We start from the raw sequence: 21275 nt of genomic DNA on the forward strand, positions 1-21275 counted from the left end.
ATTTCTTCAAAGATTTGTCTCAAACATCAAAGAGATTTACCCGACTCTCTGACAACAAAATAACCAATCAGAATCCATTTGTTGGACTATCAGCCAATCAGATTGCGTCATTACATCCTCTGCAGATCCGGTGTTGGATGACCAGAGGGTCTGGGTCCGTCAGCCCTAATGACTTGGCTAGGGTGTAATTAGTTTCAATTTGCTGACCATTACTGCCGGTGTTAGACATTGGCCCCAGCTTTGTTGAACCTGTGCTAGACTTCATTTGAATTGCAATAATGCCCTGCTAATGTTGACTTCCATTTTGTCTCTATTTGATGTTCGGTTTGGCTCAGTGATTAACACAAGTTGACATGGTGGCTTGATTAATTGCCCTTCTGGAAATAGGAAGCAGTATTTCTGAAACATGTACACTGATGTACCGTTAGCTTGATGTGGGAGGAAAGACCGAAGTGATGCAGGTGTTAGATGTTTACTTTGGGGAAACCCATGAGCATGGGTATGGTTCTGACAAACCTAGAAACATCATCAGAGCTTATCTGGGAATCTGGGATTCAAACCCACAATCATAGGTGTCTGCACGGACCTATATACAAGGCCGTGGTGTCTGCAAGTGAATTGCTGCTCCTCAGACAACTGGACCAACTATTATCACTCAAGAAATATAGCTAAAAAATGATTACAGCAAAAACGTCAGAAAGGCTGAAGCAATGGGTTATTGCTCTTCGTAATGTACGCCACAAGATCTTAATTAAGAGAGGCATGAGGTACTATTTTCCTTGAAACTAACTATGTCATGCCAAGATATATAAACCTTTGAGTGAAGTGAGTGGTAATGAAGGCAGCAGGATGTAAGGTGAAAGTCTGAGTGGGTCGGAAGAAATGTTGTAATTTAGTTATAATGTCTTTGATATTTAATTCAAATAAACTAAAGTGAATTTAAATCCCTTTTAAACTTTAGCCCAAGTTGACTGTAACTACATTGACCTGAATGACTGATACTTTATATATGCAAATCAATTTAGAAACTGAACTTTACTGTTCATAAGTTGTAACCATGTTTGTCATACATAATAGCTTGTTATGAAACAAGTGAACTTTTAAGTATTGTGTTTTGACACATTGACAAAATACAAATTTGTAGTAAATGGATTTTCTTTGTCACGAACATCCATTTTGTTAAAATTCCAGTAAAACCGATTAAATTTAATGACCCCTCCTCCCCAAGGAGCTGCAGCCTTTAAAGTGCTGGAATCACTGCGTCCATGAATCACGATGTACGATGTACGAGCCCTCATATGACAGGTTGTCAGGCAAAAAGTGTCGTGTTATGCAAGAATAATCCATGGCAACATAATCGGTACAATGTGTGCATAATTACGGAAACTTTTAACAGGATCAATTGAACAACATGTCAGGTCTCATTTGGGGAAAGTGAAGTCAAATGTGATCTGAGTACAATGATGGATTCTGGGGGATTTAGATATAATTCTGTCAAAATTGACCCAAATGCTTGATCTTTAAAATTTCTTCAATTTTGGCTGATGTACCGGTAAGTTTGTGTTACAGTTGATCCAATCAGTTTTCCACATCCATACAGTAGTTGAAGAAATTATCTCCTGAAAAATATGTGAACAGAAATTTTGGTCCTGCATGGTTCATACAGGCATGAGCAGGCCTTGAATTTTAAGGCCCCTCTTGAAAAGCCTTGACAATCACCCAAATAGCTTGAAAAGCCTTGAAATTATACAAAATCACATATACTTTTCAATAAAAATATTACAGTTTTTGACAGGCTTAATTTATTTTATTGTTGGTTTTTAAAATAAATCTTGTTGGAAATTTTTTGATGATCATACTACTTTTTAGGTCTTATGACTAATATATAGTATTCTAAAATTCAAAAAAAAATGTTGACAGACTAAGGCTTAGAACCCAGCTAAAAACTGAAAATGACAGTTGAATCCTTTGAAAAGGCCTTGAATGTTAGTGTTCCATATCTGTATGAACCTTGTTCTGGGAACGTACTGTTCCAAATTTTAAGGAGTAGGATTCTCCTCCCAAATAATTATAAACTGAATCATTTTTATTTTTCCACCTAATGATTTACTTTTTATTGTTTTGTATAAATCTTAAAAAATGAATAGGTTTTGATATTTCCCATAACTACACAGGTGCAGACCTCATTGCACATAGCACAAAGTCTATGCTAAAGTGTTAGGGTTATAACATGTGATGTTTATTTGTTTGTTGTTTAACACTGCACTCAGCAATATTCCAGCTTTATAATGACGGTCTGTAAATAATCGAGTCTGAACCACACAATCCAGTGATGATTGACATCATTAGCATTTATCTATGCAACTGGGATATGATGACACGCATCAACCAAGTCGGTGAGCCTGACCATCTGATCCCATTAGTTGCCTCATACAACAAGCATAGGTTGCTGATGACCTATTCTAACCTGGATGTTCAAGGCTTATAACATCTGATGAAACATTTGAAAGATCACTTTGTATAACATTAGCTAAGGTCAGTTAAACCTTTGCACAAACACAACAATTTGCCATAAACTACTTCAAATTGTGTGGACTAGTTGAGTCAAATTTAAGTAGAATTCAGACAACATATTATATATGCACAGTGGTATCATATTCCTCTGTTAAGCCATGGGTACATTACATGCTGTTTGTTTGGACAATATCACTATAATGACGAAGTGTGCCAGATGTTGCTGATGCTGAAGTATCCAGGCACCGAACAATAAATAATGCCTCAAATCTTGGGGCGGTCGGGTAGCCTAGTGGTTAAAGCGTTCGCTGTCACGCAGAGACCCGGGTTCGATTCCCGACATGGGTACAATGTGTGAATCCCATTTCTGGTGTCCCCCGCCGTGATTTTGCTGGAATATTGCTAAAAGCAGTGTAAAACCATACTCACTCACTCACTCACTCACTGTAAGTGTACTCATAATTTCCATCCACATTCTATCTACATACTGTCAGCTAGGGCTGGGTATGGGTACAGATCAATAATCGTTAACTAAATATCGATGAATTATCGATAAATATCGGATTAGTAATTTTTGGAAAATATGCAAAAATGTCCGAAAGAAATCAACACACTTCATGCCACTGGTGAGTGGTGACACATTCATGCATGGATTACTCTATAGACATTTAAGTTTTAAATATAACAGCTGCTTTCCATCTTTGGCAATTTACATCATTGGTAATAATAAGTCTGTTTTGGTAAATTTAAACTTTATTTCATCACAATTGTTTATGCCAAATATAATCGATGACACAATTTTCATATTGATAATCGTTAATATTTCTTCCCATCAACAATAATTCCGATTATCAATTTTTTTAGCCAGCACTACTATCAGCAACTACATTAGGTTAGGTGAAAATAGGGTTTAACGTTGTGTTCAAGTTTATTGCATTTAGAGTCTGTCTGTCTGTCTGTCTGTCTGTCTGTCTGTCTGTCCTAGTTCAGAACAATGCGGCTTCTACAGTGTTATCCAACTGAGATACAATACTGTTTCACATGGATACCCGACTCTGACACATTAGCCGACCTCCAACCCAACCAGGACCCATGAAGATTCCGTGTTAGAATAGGTCTTCAGAAACCCATGCTTGCCGTAAAAGGTGACTATGCTTGTCGTAAAAGGCGACTAATGGGATCGGGTGGTCAGGCTCGCTGACTTGGTTGATGCATGTCATCGATCCCAATTACGTGGATCGATGCTCATGATGTCAATCACTGGATTGTCTGGTCCAGACTCAATTATTTACAGACCGCTGTCATATAGCTGGAATATTGCTGAGTGCGGCAACAACAGACCAACCAACCAACCAACCAAGCCGACCAGTCCTTGTTTTGTCCCCTTCATGCTGACGCAGTCTGGGTGACAACAGCTACCATCTTGTATGACGCAGCCGGGAATCGGACCACAAACCTCTCGCGAACTTCATATTTGAAACTTAAAAAAAAGTTATCAACAAAAGTATTATTAAACAGTGAAAAATCTGGGACATTTCTGGGCTTTCAAAGCCATTTAATGTAATTTTTTAACCAATCATACAGAGGCACACAATCACATTTGTTTTAGTTGAACTATAAGTTCACTGAGGGTGTGAGGTATTGTCAGTATACTGAGGTTCACTCTTTCCATGATACATATCACAATGTTATTTTGTTATGCTCGGTATATCAGGTTATTTCAAAGAGAAATTTTTGTCATGTGCTTAATGTTTCGAACTTGCCAAATACCTGGAGCGTGCATCCGGAGAATGCTTTCGAGTGTATTTATTTAAGTATTTAAGTAGTTAACATGATGTTGTTCCAGCATCTTGTTTTGTTCCATTTGTGAACTTACTCAATTCATACAATGATGTTTCAAATTTCTTCTGAATTCAAAATTTAGAATTATACACTATATTGTGATATGTATAGCAATACAGCCTTGTGCATCGTAAAATATTGTGATACACTTCAAACCTCCAATATCCATCTCGAAAGTTCATCATGATGAACAGTTTTGGTGACATTGTTGCACCTTGTTTTGACGTGGACACTGATACCAGTATGCCACAACAAGCACCACAAATTGCTTGACACAGGAAGTAGCCGGCGTTCAGCTAATGAACAACCTGACAATTTTGGTGTCACTCTCCCTCAGCAGGTATTCCTTCAGTGCAGTCTGAGTTTAAACTCAGCAATTAAATATGATCTCACACGGATGAGACGACTAAGGGAGTCAAATATTTAATCTCACCATGAGTTGGCTAAATACACTCAGTTAGTCATCCGGCCGCTAGTATTGTTGGAGCACCAAGTGGGATTTTCTTGCTTCCAGGAATTGGCCACATCATAGTGCTAATTATACAGAGTTAGGAGGGGCACTTTACAGCTTGTTTGTATTTCTGATGAATTTATCAGTCAGGTCATTCTGTTTTTGTTTTCTTGCCTGTTCGTTTCGTCACTGTACTATATCTTATTTGAGAGTTGGTACAGAATATTAAAAAAAATCATGATGTCATTAAAGCCTCCAATGGCAAACATTTGAACAAGAAAACTGTGCAACATACACAAGACAAACTGAGATATTACCAATTAGAAAGAAATGAAAAAACAGATATTTGTTTTCCCTAGTCCACCCCAAGTCCAAGTGAACTTTGAGCTTATTTCTGTCAAAACAAATATCAAATGTACCTTCTTTTTCAAAAGTAACAATTTGAGAAATTCAAATACCGTATTCGACGTAATAAGCGCCCAGGGCACTCCAAATTAAAAATAGGGGCTCTTTTTAGAATGTAATTTTGGTGAGGAGAAGTTGAAAGATCGTAAATTTCATGGTTTATGCTGACAGCCTGAAATGATACCAAAGAAAAGTCTGTGCGTATTATACACAACAGACATGTTTTCCAGAATTTAATTGCCCATAATTAAGGGTGCATATAACACACGAGTACGTATTATACACGAATAAATAAGTCTTGTGTACATTGATCAATCAGGAGGGGTGCTCATTGGTATTGTTCACGAGCAAATATCTTAGCAAATATTACCATGGGCGCTTATTAGAGAGGGGCGCTTATTACGTCGAATACGGTAACTGTTTTCCACCTTAACAACATGGTTCTACATTGGTCTGTATGCTTTTCATCTACCAAACTACCACCGTGCACCTTCATATTAGATTAATGTTCAGCATTCACTGTTAATATGCCTTGAAAACTGTGCTGTGCAGCAAATTGTCACAGCTTACCTGTCAACTGCAATCTAGTTTACCCAGTCAACACCGCCTGGCGATCAGGGCAACCAGTTGGGGTCTGAGACTCCTGCTTGTGTGGCTTGACTGGGATGGTCACCACCCGGCCAGCACTCAATCACGAGCTGGTGCACTTACATTTTTATTCCAACCAACCAGGTCAACCTGACGATCAGGGCAAGTAATCGGGGTCCGAGACTCCTGCTTGTGTGGCTTGACTGGGATGGTCACCACCCGGCCAGCACTCAATCGTGAGCTGGTGCACTTACATTTTTATTCCAACCAAACAGGTCAACCTGACAATCAGGGCAAGTAATCGGGGTCCGAGACTCCTGCTTGTGTGGCTTGACAGGGGTGGTCACCATGGCACTCAATCGTGAGCTGGTGCACTTACATTTTTATTCCAACCAACCAGGACAACCTGACGATCAGAGCAAGTAATCGGGGTCCGAGACTCCTGTTTGTGTTACCTGTCTTCAGCAAATTTTTACAATGAGAATCTCTCTCCGCCAAATCCTAATTAAATCTTTGTATCTACATCTTGTGTCTGTTGTTAGTCATTATAAACCTTTCTTATCGTTTGAAGAATTAATGTGTATTGGTGTTATTTTGGCTGAAAATGAACCACATGGGTCTTCTAAAGATTTTAAATTTTTTTAATTAAAATTTAATCAAATTAATAAAATTCAAATTTTGTCAAGCAGTTGCTCATGACAAAGGTCACGGTGACATGAGTGATTGTTTTCATTCCCCAAGTAGAGAGGGCCAGTAGTTTGAACGAAAGGCAAAAACCTGAGGTGTCACTTTCTTTCTACCTTTGACAACAATGTTCATTACAATGGTACGAATGTACCCGGGTCCTTTATTATTTTCAGTTTGAAGTTGTGAATGAATATGTACTCCTCCTCCTCCCCCCAAAAAACACATGACAAGATTCCCCAGTATATATACCTACTGAGTTGAAATGGAAGGAACGCCTGAGATATAATTCTCTTTATCACCAGAAAAAATGGCTTCCAGAATATCCTGGAATGTCTTGACAAGTGTTTAAGTTGTGTAGAAGACTAGAAGACTAGCAATCCGGATATATATAATTATAATTAGTGTTTTCTTACGAATATTTATGTGATCACAGTTTGTTTTGTTTGAGTGTCTCGACTCCCTTTTGAAATTATGTCTGAAGGTTATTATGACTAAAAAATTCGTAAAAATACATCCAACAAAATTTTTGAGATATTTAAAAAAAATATTTCATCATCAAGTATTGAAATTGAAATCATAAGCGTAATAATTTCTGATTTAAAATTCAAAGCATTAAAGGCTGAGAATTTCCCAAAAGCTGAAATCCATCAATCTGCTTCCATTTAATTATTTTCCCATAAATTATATCATCCCATGGTGGGTATTCCAATTCTTTAATTTTCACATTTATGAAATACGAGGCTGTTACTTTTATATGGGTCAGTTTCCCAAAATAAAAGCGGTGCCTTGATTACCATAATCTGAACAAGCGAACCTCATCCTTTGTCTCAGAATACACAGACCAGCAATCATTCCCGACCATAACGATGGAATTTTTTCTCTCCAAAATTTATTGAAAGTTACAAAAGTCATTATGTGATGACGAAGCACTGTTAAGGAATAATGACAAATGACATCTAGCTAGGAATCTGCAATAGCTGTCCACGGAGATTCGTATTTCACACGAGGTCTCTTTATTCTGGTTTCGTTTCGCCATCAATCATGCATTGTTCGGAAATGTACGCTGATTTGAATCTCTCCCTCTCACTGTCTCGCACCATGGGGGGGCTTTCAGGAATGGTGGTCTGACACAAATTGCCATTTGCAGAACTCCAGTGATCCCACTCTGAGAATGCCACCCTGTTGTTAGTTTGAATGTTGATATTTTAAGGGCTTAATTGTCAATCTTTCCAAGTAATGCATGGTCTGCTGGATTGGTTTCTTTGTGTGAAGGCCTAAGTCCTCTGTTTGCTATACCCTGGGTACTACCAGTAGGAGGATAAAGGGAAATCAAAGACTATTAAAGAGTGTTGTAAGAATTAATATATTGAATATAATTGTTTTAATATATTACATTGAATATATTATGATGTTTGTGTGACAGTTAAATCTACACACAGTTGTGGAATATTAATTATATTTAAAAAAAATATAATAGTTTGGATCATTGGTGAGTGAGTGAGTGAGTGAGTGAGTGAGTAAGCATCATGGGATCATAGTGAATGTTGGGCAGCCTAGTGGTTAAAGCGTTTGCTCTCACGCCAAAGACAAGGGTTCGATTCCCACATGGGTACAATTTGTGAAGCCCATTTCTGGTGTCCCCCGCTGTGATATTGCTGGAATATTGCTAAAAGTGGTTTAAAACCCATACTCACTCACTCACTCATAGTGAATGTTGTTTTGTGTCAGCTAAGTTCCAGCTATGTCACAGCATCCTGTAAATAATCAAAGCTGGGCCAGCTAAACCTGTGGTTGGTCATGAGCTACATCGTCTGTGCTCTGGGTGTTGAAGGACACACTACCAGTCAGGCACACATTGTAAACGTCCATCCCTGTAGTGGACAGCTCTTACAAACAACATGGTGTTTTGGTGAGTGCAACATTCAACAACAAATACCGTATTTGACATAATAAGCGCCCACGGCGATATTTGCTTATATATTGGCTAGTGAACAATCCCAAGTAACACCCCTTCCAATTTATCAATGTACACAAGACTTATTTATTCGTGTATAATACAAACTCGTGTGTTATATGCACCCTTAATTATGGGCAATTGAATTCTGGAAAATATATTTGTCTTTTGTACCATTTCAGACTGTCAGCATGAACCACGAAATTTACGATCTTTCAACACTGTTTTTTTTTTTCACCAAAATTATATTCTAATAAGAGCCCCCTATTTCTAATTTTGAGAGCGCCCTGGGCGCTTATTACGTCGAACATGGTAAGCTCACCCTTTCTTACTCCCCAGATCTGTTCTCAGTTTGAGTTTACCTTTTTCATTTCAGGGTCGAATTGCCAGAGCAACATAGATGACTGTAAGTCTGGCCCATGTCAACATGGTGGCACGTGCATGGACGAAGTCAACGCCTTCCGCTGCCAATGTCCGAGCGGGTACACTGGATCTATGTGTGAGAGCGAGGTTGATGAATGTGGGTATGGGCTCTGCCAAAATGGAGCTACCTGCACGGATGCTTTCAACGATTACAGCTGCACATGCTTGGGAGGATGGACAGGGAAGAACTGCAGTGCGGACATCGACGAATGTGCAACAGCACCGTGTGCTAATGGTGCAACTTGCATCAACCTCGTCAATCAGTATCGGTGTGCGTGCACTCCCGGGTAGGTGGTCTGAAACCTGTGTTCGTGTCAATTTCAATTGACAGATGCATCCTCTGACTTCTAATAGACTTGGTTTTTCCTGTTAAAGAATGTTCCCTTGGGAAACTTTTAAAACTTTGATCATCTAAATTGTTATTTTGAAGTGAAACACTGTTTGATTTCATTGCTTTCGTTTAATGTCACGGATGTAATGATGCAGATAGTTGTTACAAGCAGCATCTGCTCACACCAAAGACCGGCCTTGGATCGGGGCCCAGTTCCACGAAACGATCTTAGTGCTACGATTGTTGTAAATCTATGTATGGAAGTTACAATCCTCTTAGCATTACGATTGCTTTGTGGAACAGGCCCCAGAATCCTTTATATGTCCACAACCTCCTTGATCCATACGTTTGTGTTCCCAGTGAAAATGTCCACATAAATGAATTTCCAAACAGACAGTTCATTGTTTATCAAGTAATATGAGTTGCGGGTGTGAATAGCAGGTTACTGGGCTTTACAAGCGTACAGTTGACGAGGAAGGAGGTGCCATAATAGATTCACTTTAGTAATATTAAAGATTCTGGCGTTCTTGAACTTCTGGGCGGTGGGGATAGCCTTGTGGTTAAAGCGTTCACTCTTCACGCCGAAGACCCGGGTTTGATTCCCGACATGGGTACAATGTGCAAAGGCCATTTCTGGTGTCCTCCGCCATAATATTGCTGGAATATTGCTAAAAGCTTCGTAAAACCATACTCACTCACTCACTCACTCTTGAACTTCTTTGGAGTAGTATTTAAGTGACCTGTTGTTGCATGATGTGTCTCAGTGTAGATCAGTTTACATATGTATTAGATGTGAAAACAAGTTTCTTAGGGACCGGTCATTTATTACAGGGGTAGGTAGGTCAGAGGTTTTTTATGCACTTATGTGCTGCAAATAATGACCCTCCCCTAATGCTGTCATATTTTTTGATGACCTCATGTCCTTGTACATTTTCTTCATGAACATCCTTGAAAAATTATAACGCAAAAGCACTGTATGTGTTTTTTGAAAATGTCAATTTTTGACATGACCCTCCCTTCCATCTCTGTATACATGAGGACATGAAACCTTTTTGGATAACAGCATATTAATTATTTGCAATGACGGTACAGGTCTACGTCTTACCACTTCATCAGGTGAAAAAAAAGAAGACAACAATAAGGAAGTTGTTGCCATAAATATTTCATCACTTCGTCTTCTTACATCTTCTAAATGCCAGTCAACAGCTTCATCTGTGTATCATAAACAAACCATACCACACAATCCATCTTACTTGGATACCATGATTCACCAGACTTAAAAGCTCTCCAGCAATCTAAAATGTACAGTAGTCTAACACAATCACTGCTTGGAGACCCATCAACTGTTCTCCCCTATAATCTGATTTGTGTCACTTGAAAGTTTTTTGAAAAAAAAAATCAATAATTATTTCAACGTGAATAATTTGTTGAAAGTCCTTCATGTTATTGATTTTCTTTGTTTGGGTTCTAATTCAATTAGTCTGTTTCAGGATGTAGATTTTTTTATAATGTTAACTTCAGGCCATCAAAACAGAGATCTCCACACAAAGACACAGGGCTGTGATAAGGTTACACAGAACATGAAGGCTGTCAGGGCTCATTATCATCAAATGAGAAACAAGGGAACATTTTACATTAAGCTTTTGTTTATGTTAATTTACAGGTGCGGGATTGAAGAAGTTTCAATAGTGTTTTTAGTTGTCTCATAATTGTATCAGAATCCTAGTGGATGTGGAAAAGCAATATCAGTCTGCAACTTTAGTGACTAGACCGAAGCCTGAGTCTAGTAAAATTCTGTTGGACTGGTAAGCTCAGGTTATAATAGTATATATGTATATAAAAAATAACACTTAATTCTGCTGAAACGTTTTTGGTGCAGACTGCAACTTCCCTTTTGCCCAGCACTACAGAGATGGCACTCCCAACACAGGTTTGGGCTATAAATAGATCCAGATAAGCCTAGTAAATCTGGTAAAAGACCAGTCTCAATATGTTACTAAATGTTACAAAGGGAATACTAAACTTAATTTAATTTTCTCTCAAAGATTTCATACACAAGTTATTGCTAAAGGAATTCAGTGTGCACATAAAATGATTATTTACCCTTAAAGCTGTACACCTATAAATATGGACATATGTGATAATTGTTAACCGGAAAGAACCATATTTTTGTAAAAATGAATAAAATTTTGAATATGAAAAACTATCATGTGAGGCTGTGGAGACAAATGTTATTCATATATCTTTTTGTTATTGGTAAAGCTTTGATGACATGCTCTTTGACGATGGGGTTGTTCAGACTAACTCCAGGGAGGAGGGGGCGTGGGTGGCCCAGTCGTCTAAGGCGTCACGATTCGCTGTGCAGAGTTGCATCCCTTGGGCATGCCAGAAACCTATGATTGTGGGTTCGAATCCCAGTTTGCCCCAATTGTGTTTCTAGGTCTGTCAGCACCATATCCGTGCTCGTGGGTTTCACTGAAGTTTTAAACGTCTGAGACCTGCATCACTTCGGGCTTTCCTCCCACATTAAGCTGGAATACTGTTAAAAGCAGCGTTAAACCCAACTCACTCACTCACTAGGGAGGAAGTCCATTAGACTCAATGTTCCATGGAACCTCCATTGTCTCAAAGTCAGGATCTATAAAAGTTGAGTTGAATGTTGTTTTATTTAGGGAAATAGGCTCATTGATTGGCTTAACTTTAAAACATTTCAATGATGAATTGATTGAATTATTCATGGTTTTAGAGTACAAATAAAAGAAGAAAAAGCTGGAAAAATTGATGATGCAAAGAAGACTTTAAATGTCGTTCCATTGTTAGATCCAAGTGACAAGTCGACCACACAATATCTGACTTGGAGGGTGATATGTGGAAATCAATACCATAACCACGAGATGAGAATTGAGTGCTGTCAAACAACATTTGCTGTTTTTAAATTGATTTTTTAAATTTTGTTAGCATCACTGTAAAATCTGGGGACAATGTACTAAATGTCACATGACCTGTAGTTCGAGGCGGAATGCCAATAACATTAAAAAATGGAATATATGTCTGTTAATACTATTTTTTTATTCTGCTTACTTCAAATGTACATATTCACCAAAATAATATTGTGGAAGAGTGATCAAACCATTTAATAAACACTACACACCTGACAACATGTTAAAATAACTTCTTAAAAAACAATTATTCGTAACAGTTTTATGGACTTGACAATGTGTATGAACAGTGAGTGTTATATTTTCTGTTGTTATTGAGTATTTAATGCATCAAAATATTAACATTCGAAACCTCTGGCATCCAAATGAAATTTTCAGGTATCAAATGTTCAATAATGCCTGCAAATCTGAGAACACATGATGTGTATATCATCAGCTAGATCTGCACTGTCTATGAACAGTGAGTGTTATATTTTCTGTTGTTATTGAGTATTTAATGCTTGAAAATATTAACATTTGAAACCTCTGGCATCCAAATGAAATTTTCAGGTATCGAATGCTCAATAACGCCTGCAAATCTGAGAACACATTTTGTGTATATCTGCACTGTCTATGAACAATGAGTGTTATATTTTCTGTTGTTGTTGAATATTTAATACATGAAAATATTAACATTTGAAACCTCTGGCATCCAAATGAAATCTTCAGGTATCAAATGCTCAATAACACCTGCAAATCTGAGAACACATAATGTGTATATCCTCAGCTACATCTGCACTGAAGATAGGTAACAGATTATAGTACCAATTATCCCTTTAAAACAACAGTGGCTTGAGTTATGTACATACCTGCAGAAAATACTATACAGTAAACTACGTTTATAACGAACATGTTTATAATGAACTGCCGGATATAATGAACAGTCTGTTTTATTCCTGGCCAGTATATATGCTGTATATATGCTTATAACGAATTACGGTTATAACGAACTAAAATTAGTGGTCCCTTTGAGTTTGTTATAACCGTAGTTTACTGTATTAAATTCATGTTAATGCTCTGCCTTCCCTTCAACAGGTACACAGGGCTGAGGTGCGTTGAGGATATTGACGAGTGTGAAGGCACACCGTGTGTGAACGGAGGTACCTGTGTAGATGCAGTCAATGACTATACCTGTGCGTGCCCCCCTGCCTGGACAGGTAAAAGGTGTGATGTGGAGGTTAACGAGTGTGATTCCTCACCTTGTCGGAACAATGCCTCATGTGTGGATCAGATTGGATTTTACCGATGTACCTGTGTGGCTGGATATACAGGTAAGTTCTAACACAAAGTGACACAATGTAATAGTTGGAATGGGGACACTGACGGCTTAGTCAGGTATTTTGCTGTTTTTAGGTTTGTCAGCACCATACCCGTGCTCGTGGGTTTCACCAAAGTGGTAAACGTCTGAGACCTGTATCACTTCGGGCTTTCCTTCCACATTAAGCTGTTATGCCATGGTATAACTACTTTTCAAAACGGCGTTAATCCAAACTCACTCCACTCCGCTCCGCTCCACTCCACTCCACAATCTGAGTTTAATGACACACAATCAGCCAGGTCCAACACTGTAACCACCCATTAGTGAGCTGCGCGATAGGGTGGTAAAGTTCGACATTCTACAGCAGTCCCTGGACCAGCCAGGCAGACATTCTCCTGCAGTCCCTGGACCAGCCAGGCAGACATTCTCCTGCAGTCCCTGGACCGACCAGTCAGACATTCTCCTGCAGTCCCTGGACCAGCCAGGCAGGCATTCTCCTGCAGTCCCTGGACCAGCCAAGCAGACATTCTCCTGCAGTCCCTGGACCGACCAGTCAGACATTCTCCTGCAGTCCCTGGACCAGCCAGGCAGACATTCTCCTGCAGTCCCTGGACCAGCCAAGCAGACATTCTCCTGCAGTCCCTGGACCAGCCAGTCAGACATTCTCCTGCAGTCCCTGGACCGACCAGTCAGACATTCTCCTGCAGTCCCTGGACCGACCAGTCAGACATTCTCCTGCAGTCCCTGGACCGACCAGTCAGACATTCTCCTGCAGTCCCTGGACCAGCCAGGCAGACATTCTCCTGCAGTCCCTGGACCGACCAGTCAGACATTCTCCTGCAGTCCCTGGACCAGCCAGTCAGACATTCTCCTGCAGTCCCTGGACCAGCCAGGCAGACATTCTCCTGCAGTCCCTGGACCAGCCAAGCAGACATTCTCCTGCAGTCCCTGGACCAGCCAGGCAGGCATTCTCCTGCAGTCCCTGGACCGACCAGTCAGACATTCTCCTGCAGTCCCTGGACCGACCAGTCAGACATTCTCCTGCAGTCCCTGGACCAGCCAGGCAGACATTCTCCTGCAGTCCCTGGACCGACCAGGCAGACATTCTCCTGCAGTCCCTGGACCAGCCAGGCAGACATTATCCTGCATTCCCTGGACCGACCAGGCAGACATTCTCCTGCAGTCCCTGGACCGACCAGTCAGACATTCTCCTGCAGTCCCTGGACCAGCCAGGCAGACATTCTCCTGCAGTCCCTGGACCAGCCAGGCAGACATTCTCCTGCAGTCCCTGGACCGACCAGTCAGACATTCTCCTGCAGTCCCTGGACCAGCCAGTCAGACATTCTCCTGCAGTCCCTGGACCAGCCAGGCAGACATTCTCCTGCAGTCCCTGGACCAGCCAAGCAGACATTCTCCTGCAGTCCCTGGACCAGCCAGGCAGGCATTCTCCTGCAGTCCCTGGACCGACCAGGCAGACATTCTCCTGCAGTCCCTGGACCGACCAGTCAGACATTCTCCTGCAGTCCCTGGACCAGCCAGGCAGACATTCTCCTGCAGTCCCTGGACCGACCAGGCAGACATTCTCCTGCAGTCCCTGGACCAGCCAGGCAGACATTATCCTGCATTCCCTGGACCGACCAGGCAGACATTCTCCTGCAGTCCCTGGACCGACCAGTCAGACATTCTCCTGCAGTCCCTGGACCAGCCAGGCAGACATTCTCCTGCAGTCCCTGGACCAGCCAGGCAGACATTCTCCTGCAGTCCCTGGACCGACCAGTCAGACATTCTCATGCAGTCACTTGAGACTGCCACAGCTGTAAGATTGCTTGTGTATTGGTGCCAGGTGTTAGACCAAGAGATCTTCAGTTTGGCCACCTCTAGCACATGAACTACAGAAAAATGTCTGACTGGCCGGTCCAGTTACTGCATGAGAATGTCTGACTGGTCGACCAGAGACTGCAGGACTGCAGTAGAATGTCTGCCTGGCCGGCCCAGGGAAGTAGAATGTCCAGTGACTGCATGAGAATGTCTGCTTGGCCGGTCCAGAGACTGCAGGACTGCAGGAGAATGTCTGCCTGGCTGGTCCAGTGACTGCAGGAGAATGTCTGACTGGTCGGTCCAGAGACTGCAAGACTGCAGGAGAATGTCTTACTGGCCAGTCCAAGGACTGCAGTAGAATGTCTGCCTGGCCGGTCCAGAGAATGCAAGACTGCAGGAGAATGTCTGACTGGCCAGTCCAGGGACTGCAGTAGAATGTCTGACTGGTCAGTCCAGGGACTGCAGGAGAATGTCTGCCTGGCTGGTCCAGGGACTGCAGGAGAATGTCTGACTGGCTGGTCCAGAGACTGCAGTAGAATGTCTGACTGGTCAGTCCAGGGACTGCAGGAGAATGTCTGCCTGGCTGGTCCAGGGACTGCAGGAGAATGTCTGACTGGTCGGTCCAGGGACTGCAGGAGAATGTCTGCCTGGCTGGTCCAGGGACTGCAGGAGAATGTCTGACTGGTTGGTCCAGGGACTGCAGGAGAATGTCTGACTGGTCGGTCCAGGGACTGCAGGAGAATGTCTGACTGGTCGGTCCAGGGACTGCAGGAGAATGTCTGCCTGGCCGGTCTATGGTCTGCAGTAGAATGTCTGCCCGACCGGTCTAGGTGCTGCAGTAGAATGTCTGCCTGGCCGGTCAAGTGACTGCTCCATCAGTAAACAGCCAGGAGGAGACACACGGACATGAGGACATCGAGAGGGAAATAGCCTATTACTGTGCGCTGCAGGCCACGCTGACCTCTGATGACCCTGGTATTGACCACAGCACTACATCAAGTCTACCCCAGCTGCGCTCCATTTCACAAAGCAATCATAGCACTGTGATTGTCATATTTCCCATACTTTAACATAGACTTACGACCGTCGTAGTGCTACAACTGCTTCATGAAATGGGCCCTAGGTTCTCAGGACTGTCTGATACACAGAAGCTCTTCCTTCCATGATGACCCTTTTGTACTGCATCAAATCTGTTCCTAGGTCCTTCCATGATGTGCACAACTTTTCTCATTCCTAGTTTTACAGGTGAACAAAGTCTTAAGTATTACATCCAATCCAAGAAGGTAATACAAGGTTAGGCTGAAATGACTCTCAGATTCTGCTTGACAAATGCTAACGAAATCACAGTTGTCTCACTCGCTAGTTGTAAATCTCTCTGTTCCAATTACCTTGGAGTGAGTGAGTGAGTGAGTGAGTGAGTGAATGAGTAGGTACTTAAATGTTTCATTGGCAATATTTCAGCTATTGTCATTGTCTGTCTTGAAATTAGATACATTTGTCACATATATACCTAAATAGGTTAAAGATATGAATGTTTGTTTGGATGAACAATATTGGAATAAAAATGTTTTTCGCATATGAACTACAAATCTGCACAGCCGCCTGTTATTATCCCGTGAGAAGCCTTGGAATCATGTTCATGATGATACATCTCCCCATAGCTGGTAGGCTTCAGAATAATGTCGCTAATCAGCACCACGTTCTTGCGTCCTCCAGTTCACACCCAGTGCCGGAGGTGTCACACTTCCTGTCACACAATAACCTGGAGGTGATATCTATAGTCTTCACTTTGCTTGTAGGATACTTGTCTTTGTAGCAGCATCAGCTTCATATGAGAAGTAGGTGGGTTTGTAGGAAGCCGTTGTGAGGGGATGTTACATGGTCAGTTTTTGGTGTAATGATGCTAATCAGTCCCTTCTTGAGCCATGCTTTCCCTTTTTCTTCATCGATTGCAAATTGCGACATATTTATTCGCCTCAAAGTTTAATCATGGTATGGGAAGATTATATACCAAGGAAATAACACTCAAACTTTGTTCGTCTGGGTAGTACTGAAGTGTTTTGCGAGAATTATCTGATGAGTGAGTTTTCACACCACTTTTAGCCACATTCCATCAATATCATGGTGGGGACACTAGAAATGGGCTTTACACATTGTACCCATGTGTGGAATCAAACCTATGCCTTCAGCATGAAGAGTGATAGCTTTAACCACTTTACCACCCTGGTGGTGGACCTGGCTGATTGTGTGTCATTAAGCTCAGATTGTGTGGACCTGGTTTGGCTGGTCTAGAGTCAGTTCTGTCATGGCTGTCTTGGTGCACATAGGTCACAAGGCTGATGACGTTAATCACACTCATCCAACTCACCCAACTCACCCAACTCACCCACCCAAAACTGTGCCTACTTATATGAAATACATACCGAACTGACATGACAAGATATGTCCTTTCCAAATAACAAATATGTTGAAGTACCCATAATGAATCATGACATTTAATCCATTTAGTCAGCAAACATTCACCAGGACTGTCCAGCATCCCCCAATACGTCTCCAATAACAATTAATCTTTCTATTAACCCCTTCCTTGCTGTGGAGTAACTGACTGGAGCTAGCAACGTGCATACTGGCATGTCTTGGAGGAGATGTAAAGCCACTATATACAAATTATGTGGAAAAGCATTGGAAAATGTTCCTATGCAGAGTAGTCAATTTCAATTATTTCTATAGGATTATGGGAAGACAGCTACAGTCAAACACTGTTGTGTCAAACTTTGATGTGTCAAACTTACGGTTGTCTGGAAGTAAAAGCTTGGTCCCTGCATTTTCCTTCTTTATTATGATTCCTAAAGATATGAGATTTTGTTTAATCTCGTGATATATTTTATATAAGCTTGTGATGCGTACGGGTAAGTTAAATATGTGAACTGTTTGTAATTTGGGACATTTATATAATTTTCTTGTTGCTCAGTCTTCATGCCAATCAGGAAATGTATGCCAACTTTATGTTTTGGTTGAGTCGAACCTCGGATATCTCAAAGTATTTACTGTAGGTCACTTCCACTTTAACACAACTGTGTGACTGTATTTCAAATGCCGCTCCTGAGATAACAGTTCCTCGATGTCTTGAGAGAGAGTTTGGCAGTGAGAGAGGGTCAGCCTCATTGATAATGACCAGATATTGACCAGACCCGGCCTTACATGGTAAGGAGGTCACTCTAAGGTCCCAACTGATTTGGTTTAAACAATTAACGAAGATACCCAACACGAGGCATGCAGGCGGACTCTCAATCAATGTCCACGAGATGAGTTCATCACAACTCTCCTGCCTGGCAGTGAAGCTTTAAACTTGGGTTAACCCTTTTGGCATTGTGAACCGGCCACAGTGTGGTCAGTCTGAATAGACCTGGTGTGTACTGTCATTGTGTGGTCTGTCTGTGTGATTGGAAGTGTGGATACACAATTTAGATTACTGAAAGTAATTCAACCCTTTCAACTGCGATGATAATCGATATATCGTGATGTGCTGCTTTAATTCAATTAACCCTTGTGAACCTGGAGTGAGGAAGGTGAAGGGTTTGCATGGTTTGTTCCATGTGAAAGATTACTACTCAACCCGATACTTTCATATTGCTATTGTTAATCTGCTGATAGTTAATCTATGAAAGAATCGGGTGGTCCTTAACTTCTTTTAGCTTGTATAATTTACACCACTTGACATGTACTGGTACTGAAAATTACCGGAGTCACAGGTGGCCCAGTCGTCTAAGGCGCCACGATTCGCTGTGCAGAATTGCGTCCCTTGGACACGCCAGAAACCTATGATTGTGGGTTCGAATCCTGGTTTGCCCCAATTATGTTTCTAGGTTTGTCAGCACCATACCTGTGCTCATAGGTTTGACCGAAGTGGTAAACGTCTGAGACCTGCATCACTTCGGGCTTTCCTCCCACATTAAGCTGACACGCCGCGATATAACTGGAATACTGTTAAAAGCGGTGTCAAACCCAACCCACCCACCCACCCACCCACCCACCCACCCACTCACTCACTCACTCACTCACTCACTCACTCACTCACTCACTCACTCACTCACTCACTCACTCACTCACTCACTCACTCACTCACTCACTCACTCACTCACTCACTCACTCACTCACTGAAAGTTACCAACATAAGTTTAATCCCTGTTTTGAAGTCATTTCTCAGAGGCAGGGAAATTCTCGTAAATAATGGACGGTTTACATAAAATAGTGTCAAAGTCGAGTTGAAGACAATATGCTTTTAAGACATGCTATTGTTTGTAATTTCATTTTAACTTATATTTCAAGTTTTTTTTAAAAAGAATTCACTCCAAATGAACCCTTTCAATATTTTTTTGTTTTATTTACTGTTGTCTGTTTTATTTTGGTGTATTGACCAATCCTGATGAAATATCTATTCTATATCTGAAACACTGACTATACCAGGCTGAACTTGAAGTACCAGAGAAATATTTCCTGTATCACCACTTCAATGATACACATGCATGAGCAAGGGTAGATGAAACATGAAGCAATTTAGGATGCAGTTCTGCACTTTGACTTGCGCCGCATTTAGACCACGGATTCATCCTTCATCTAACAGAAAAATATCGATGTATAACGTTCAGTTAGAGATTAGTGACCTTGGACGACCGTTTATGAAAGTCTCTTTCATTTGCTGACATTCTAATCAGTGTGGCATGTCAGTCTAAACTTCAAGCTGTCTGGTTGTGATGGGTCTGACAGTAAGTAGCTCGCCTGTGATGGGACAAGACACTCACAGTCGGCTGTGAGAGCACAGTGGTGTAGTCTGGAGTCGATGCTTGTTCAGCAATAGGAAGTGGACACATGTCAACACCAATTAATGTCCTGTGACTAGCTTTCTAAAAGCTGGTGGGGTAGGGGGGAGGGGGGGGAGAGAGATCATGGCTGGTGTTTCATTGCTTGTTCAGCAAACAGTGGACGTCTGACAACACCAAGTTGTAATTATATGCATTATAGTATAACACTGTGCAGAGTTGTGTCCCTTAGGCATGCCAGGAAACTATGGTCGTGGATTTGAATGCTGGTTGGCCCCCAGTTATGTTTCTAGGTTTCTCAGGACCATACTCGTGCTGATGGATTTCACCAAAGTGGTAAACGTCTGAGACCTGCATCACTTCAGGCTTTCCTCCCACGTCAAGCTGACACGCTGTGATATAACTGGAATACTGTTCAAAGTGGTGCTGAACCAAACTCAAAACTCTTAAACATTATGGTATAGGTAGCAACCAATGAAAAACTTTTGACTGAAATATTCTTCATTTCGTGATTCTTGCCAAACTGCAACATATAAATGCATATATCCTATCCAAGAACTGCGAACAGAAAGTTTTATCTTGTCATATATTTGATGAGAATTATGATATAATGTTTAGGCCACCTGAAAATGTGACAATGATATATGTGCTACATTTTCCTTGTGTCATCATGACTGAGAGTTCCTTAGATGTCAAAGACGATTATTTGTTATGTGGAGTTGACCGTTTAATTTGTGCGTGATGTCTGTCGTGTATCTCCACCTGGCATGGTGGCCAGCACCCAATGGACGACAGTGATAGGGCAGCTGGTCGTCAGACGGAGACAAATCCTATTCCCTATCCACAATAATGATTAGATTATTATTAAAGGAGCAAAAGGACCCTTGAGAGTCTGAAATGTCGTTGAATCGATCCATTAAAACCCCCCAGTGTCAGTTATAGGAATGAAGAGGCAGACCTGGGATAGGAGACTCCTGAGTGGTGTGTCACCATCTTTACCATGTCCCACGGTGACAGCATATCTCTAGTAGACTTCGATTTACACATTCGTAAGGTCACACCCTATTGTCAAGGGTTGTCAATTTAGTTTCTTTAATATAAAGCAATGTTTTATATGTGTGTGTTACTCAGGTTGCGTAAGTGAGTGAGTGAATATGGTCTTATGCCACTTTTAGCAATATTCCAGCAATATCACGGCGGGGGCAC

The 21275-nt window shown here is 41.3% G+C and overlaps 1 protein-coding gene across 1 annotated transcript in view; it reads left to right on the forward strand.

Annotated features, from left to right (window-relative positions):
* LOC124144836 (protein eyes shut homolog) overlaps positions 1-21275 on the forward strand; it is a 117270-nt gene that overhangs the window by 59797 nt on the left and 36198 nt on the right. The window contains exons 14-15 of the mRNA XM_046514439.2: positions 8818-9151; positions 13209-13444. Of these exons, the coding sequence (XP_046370395.2) occupies positions 8818-9151; positions 13209-13444 (570 nt within the window). The remainder of the gene's footprint in view (positions 1-8817; positions 9152-13208; positions 13445-21275) is intronic.

Source organism: Haliotis rufescens, unplaced genomic scaffold (genome assembly GCF_023055435.1).
Source record: "Haliotis rufescens isolate VD_foot unplaced genomic scaffold, xgHalRufe1.0.p SCAF_8, whole genome shotgun sequence".
Classification (NCBI taxonomy): Eukaryota; Metazoa; Mollusca; class Gastropoda; order Lepetellida; family Haliotidae; genus Haliotis; species Haliotis rufescens.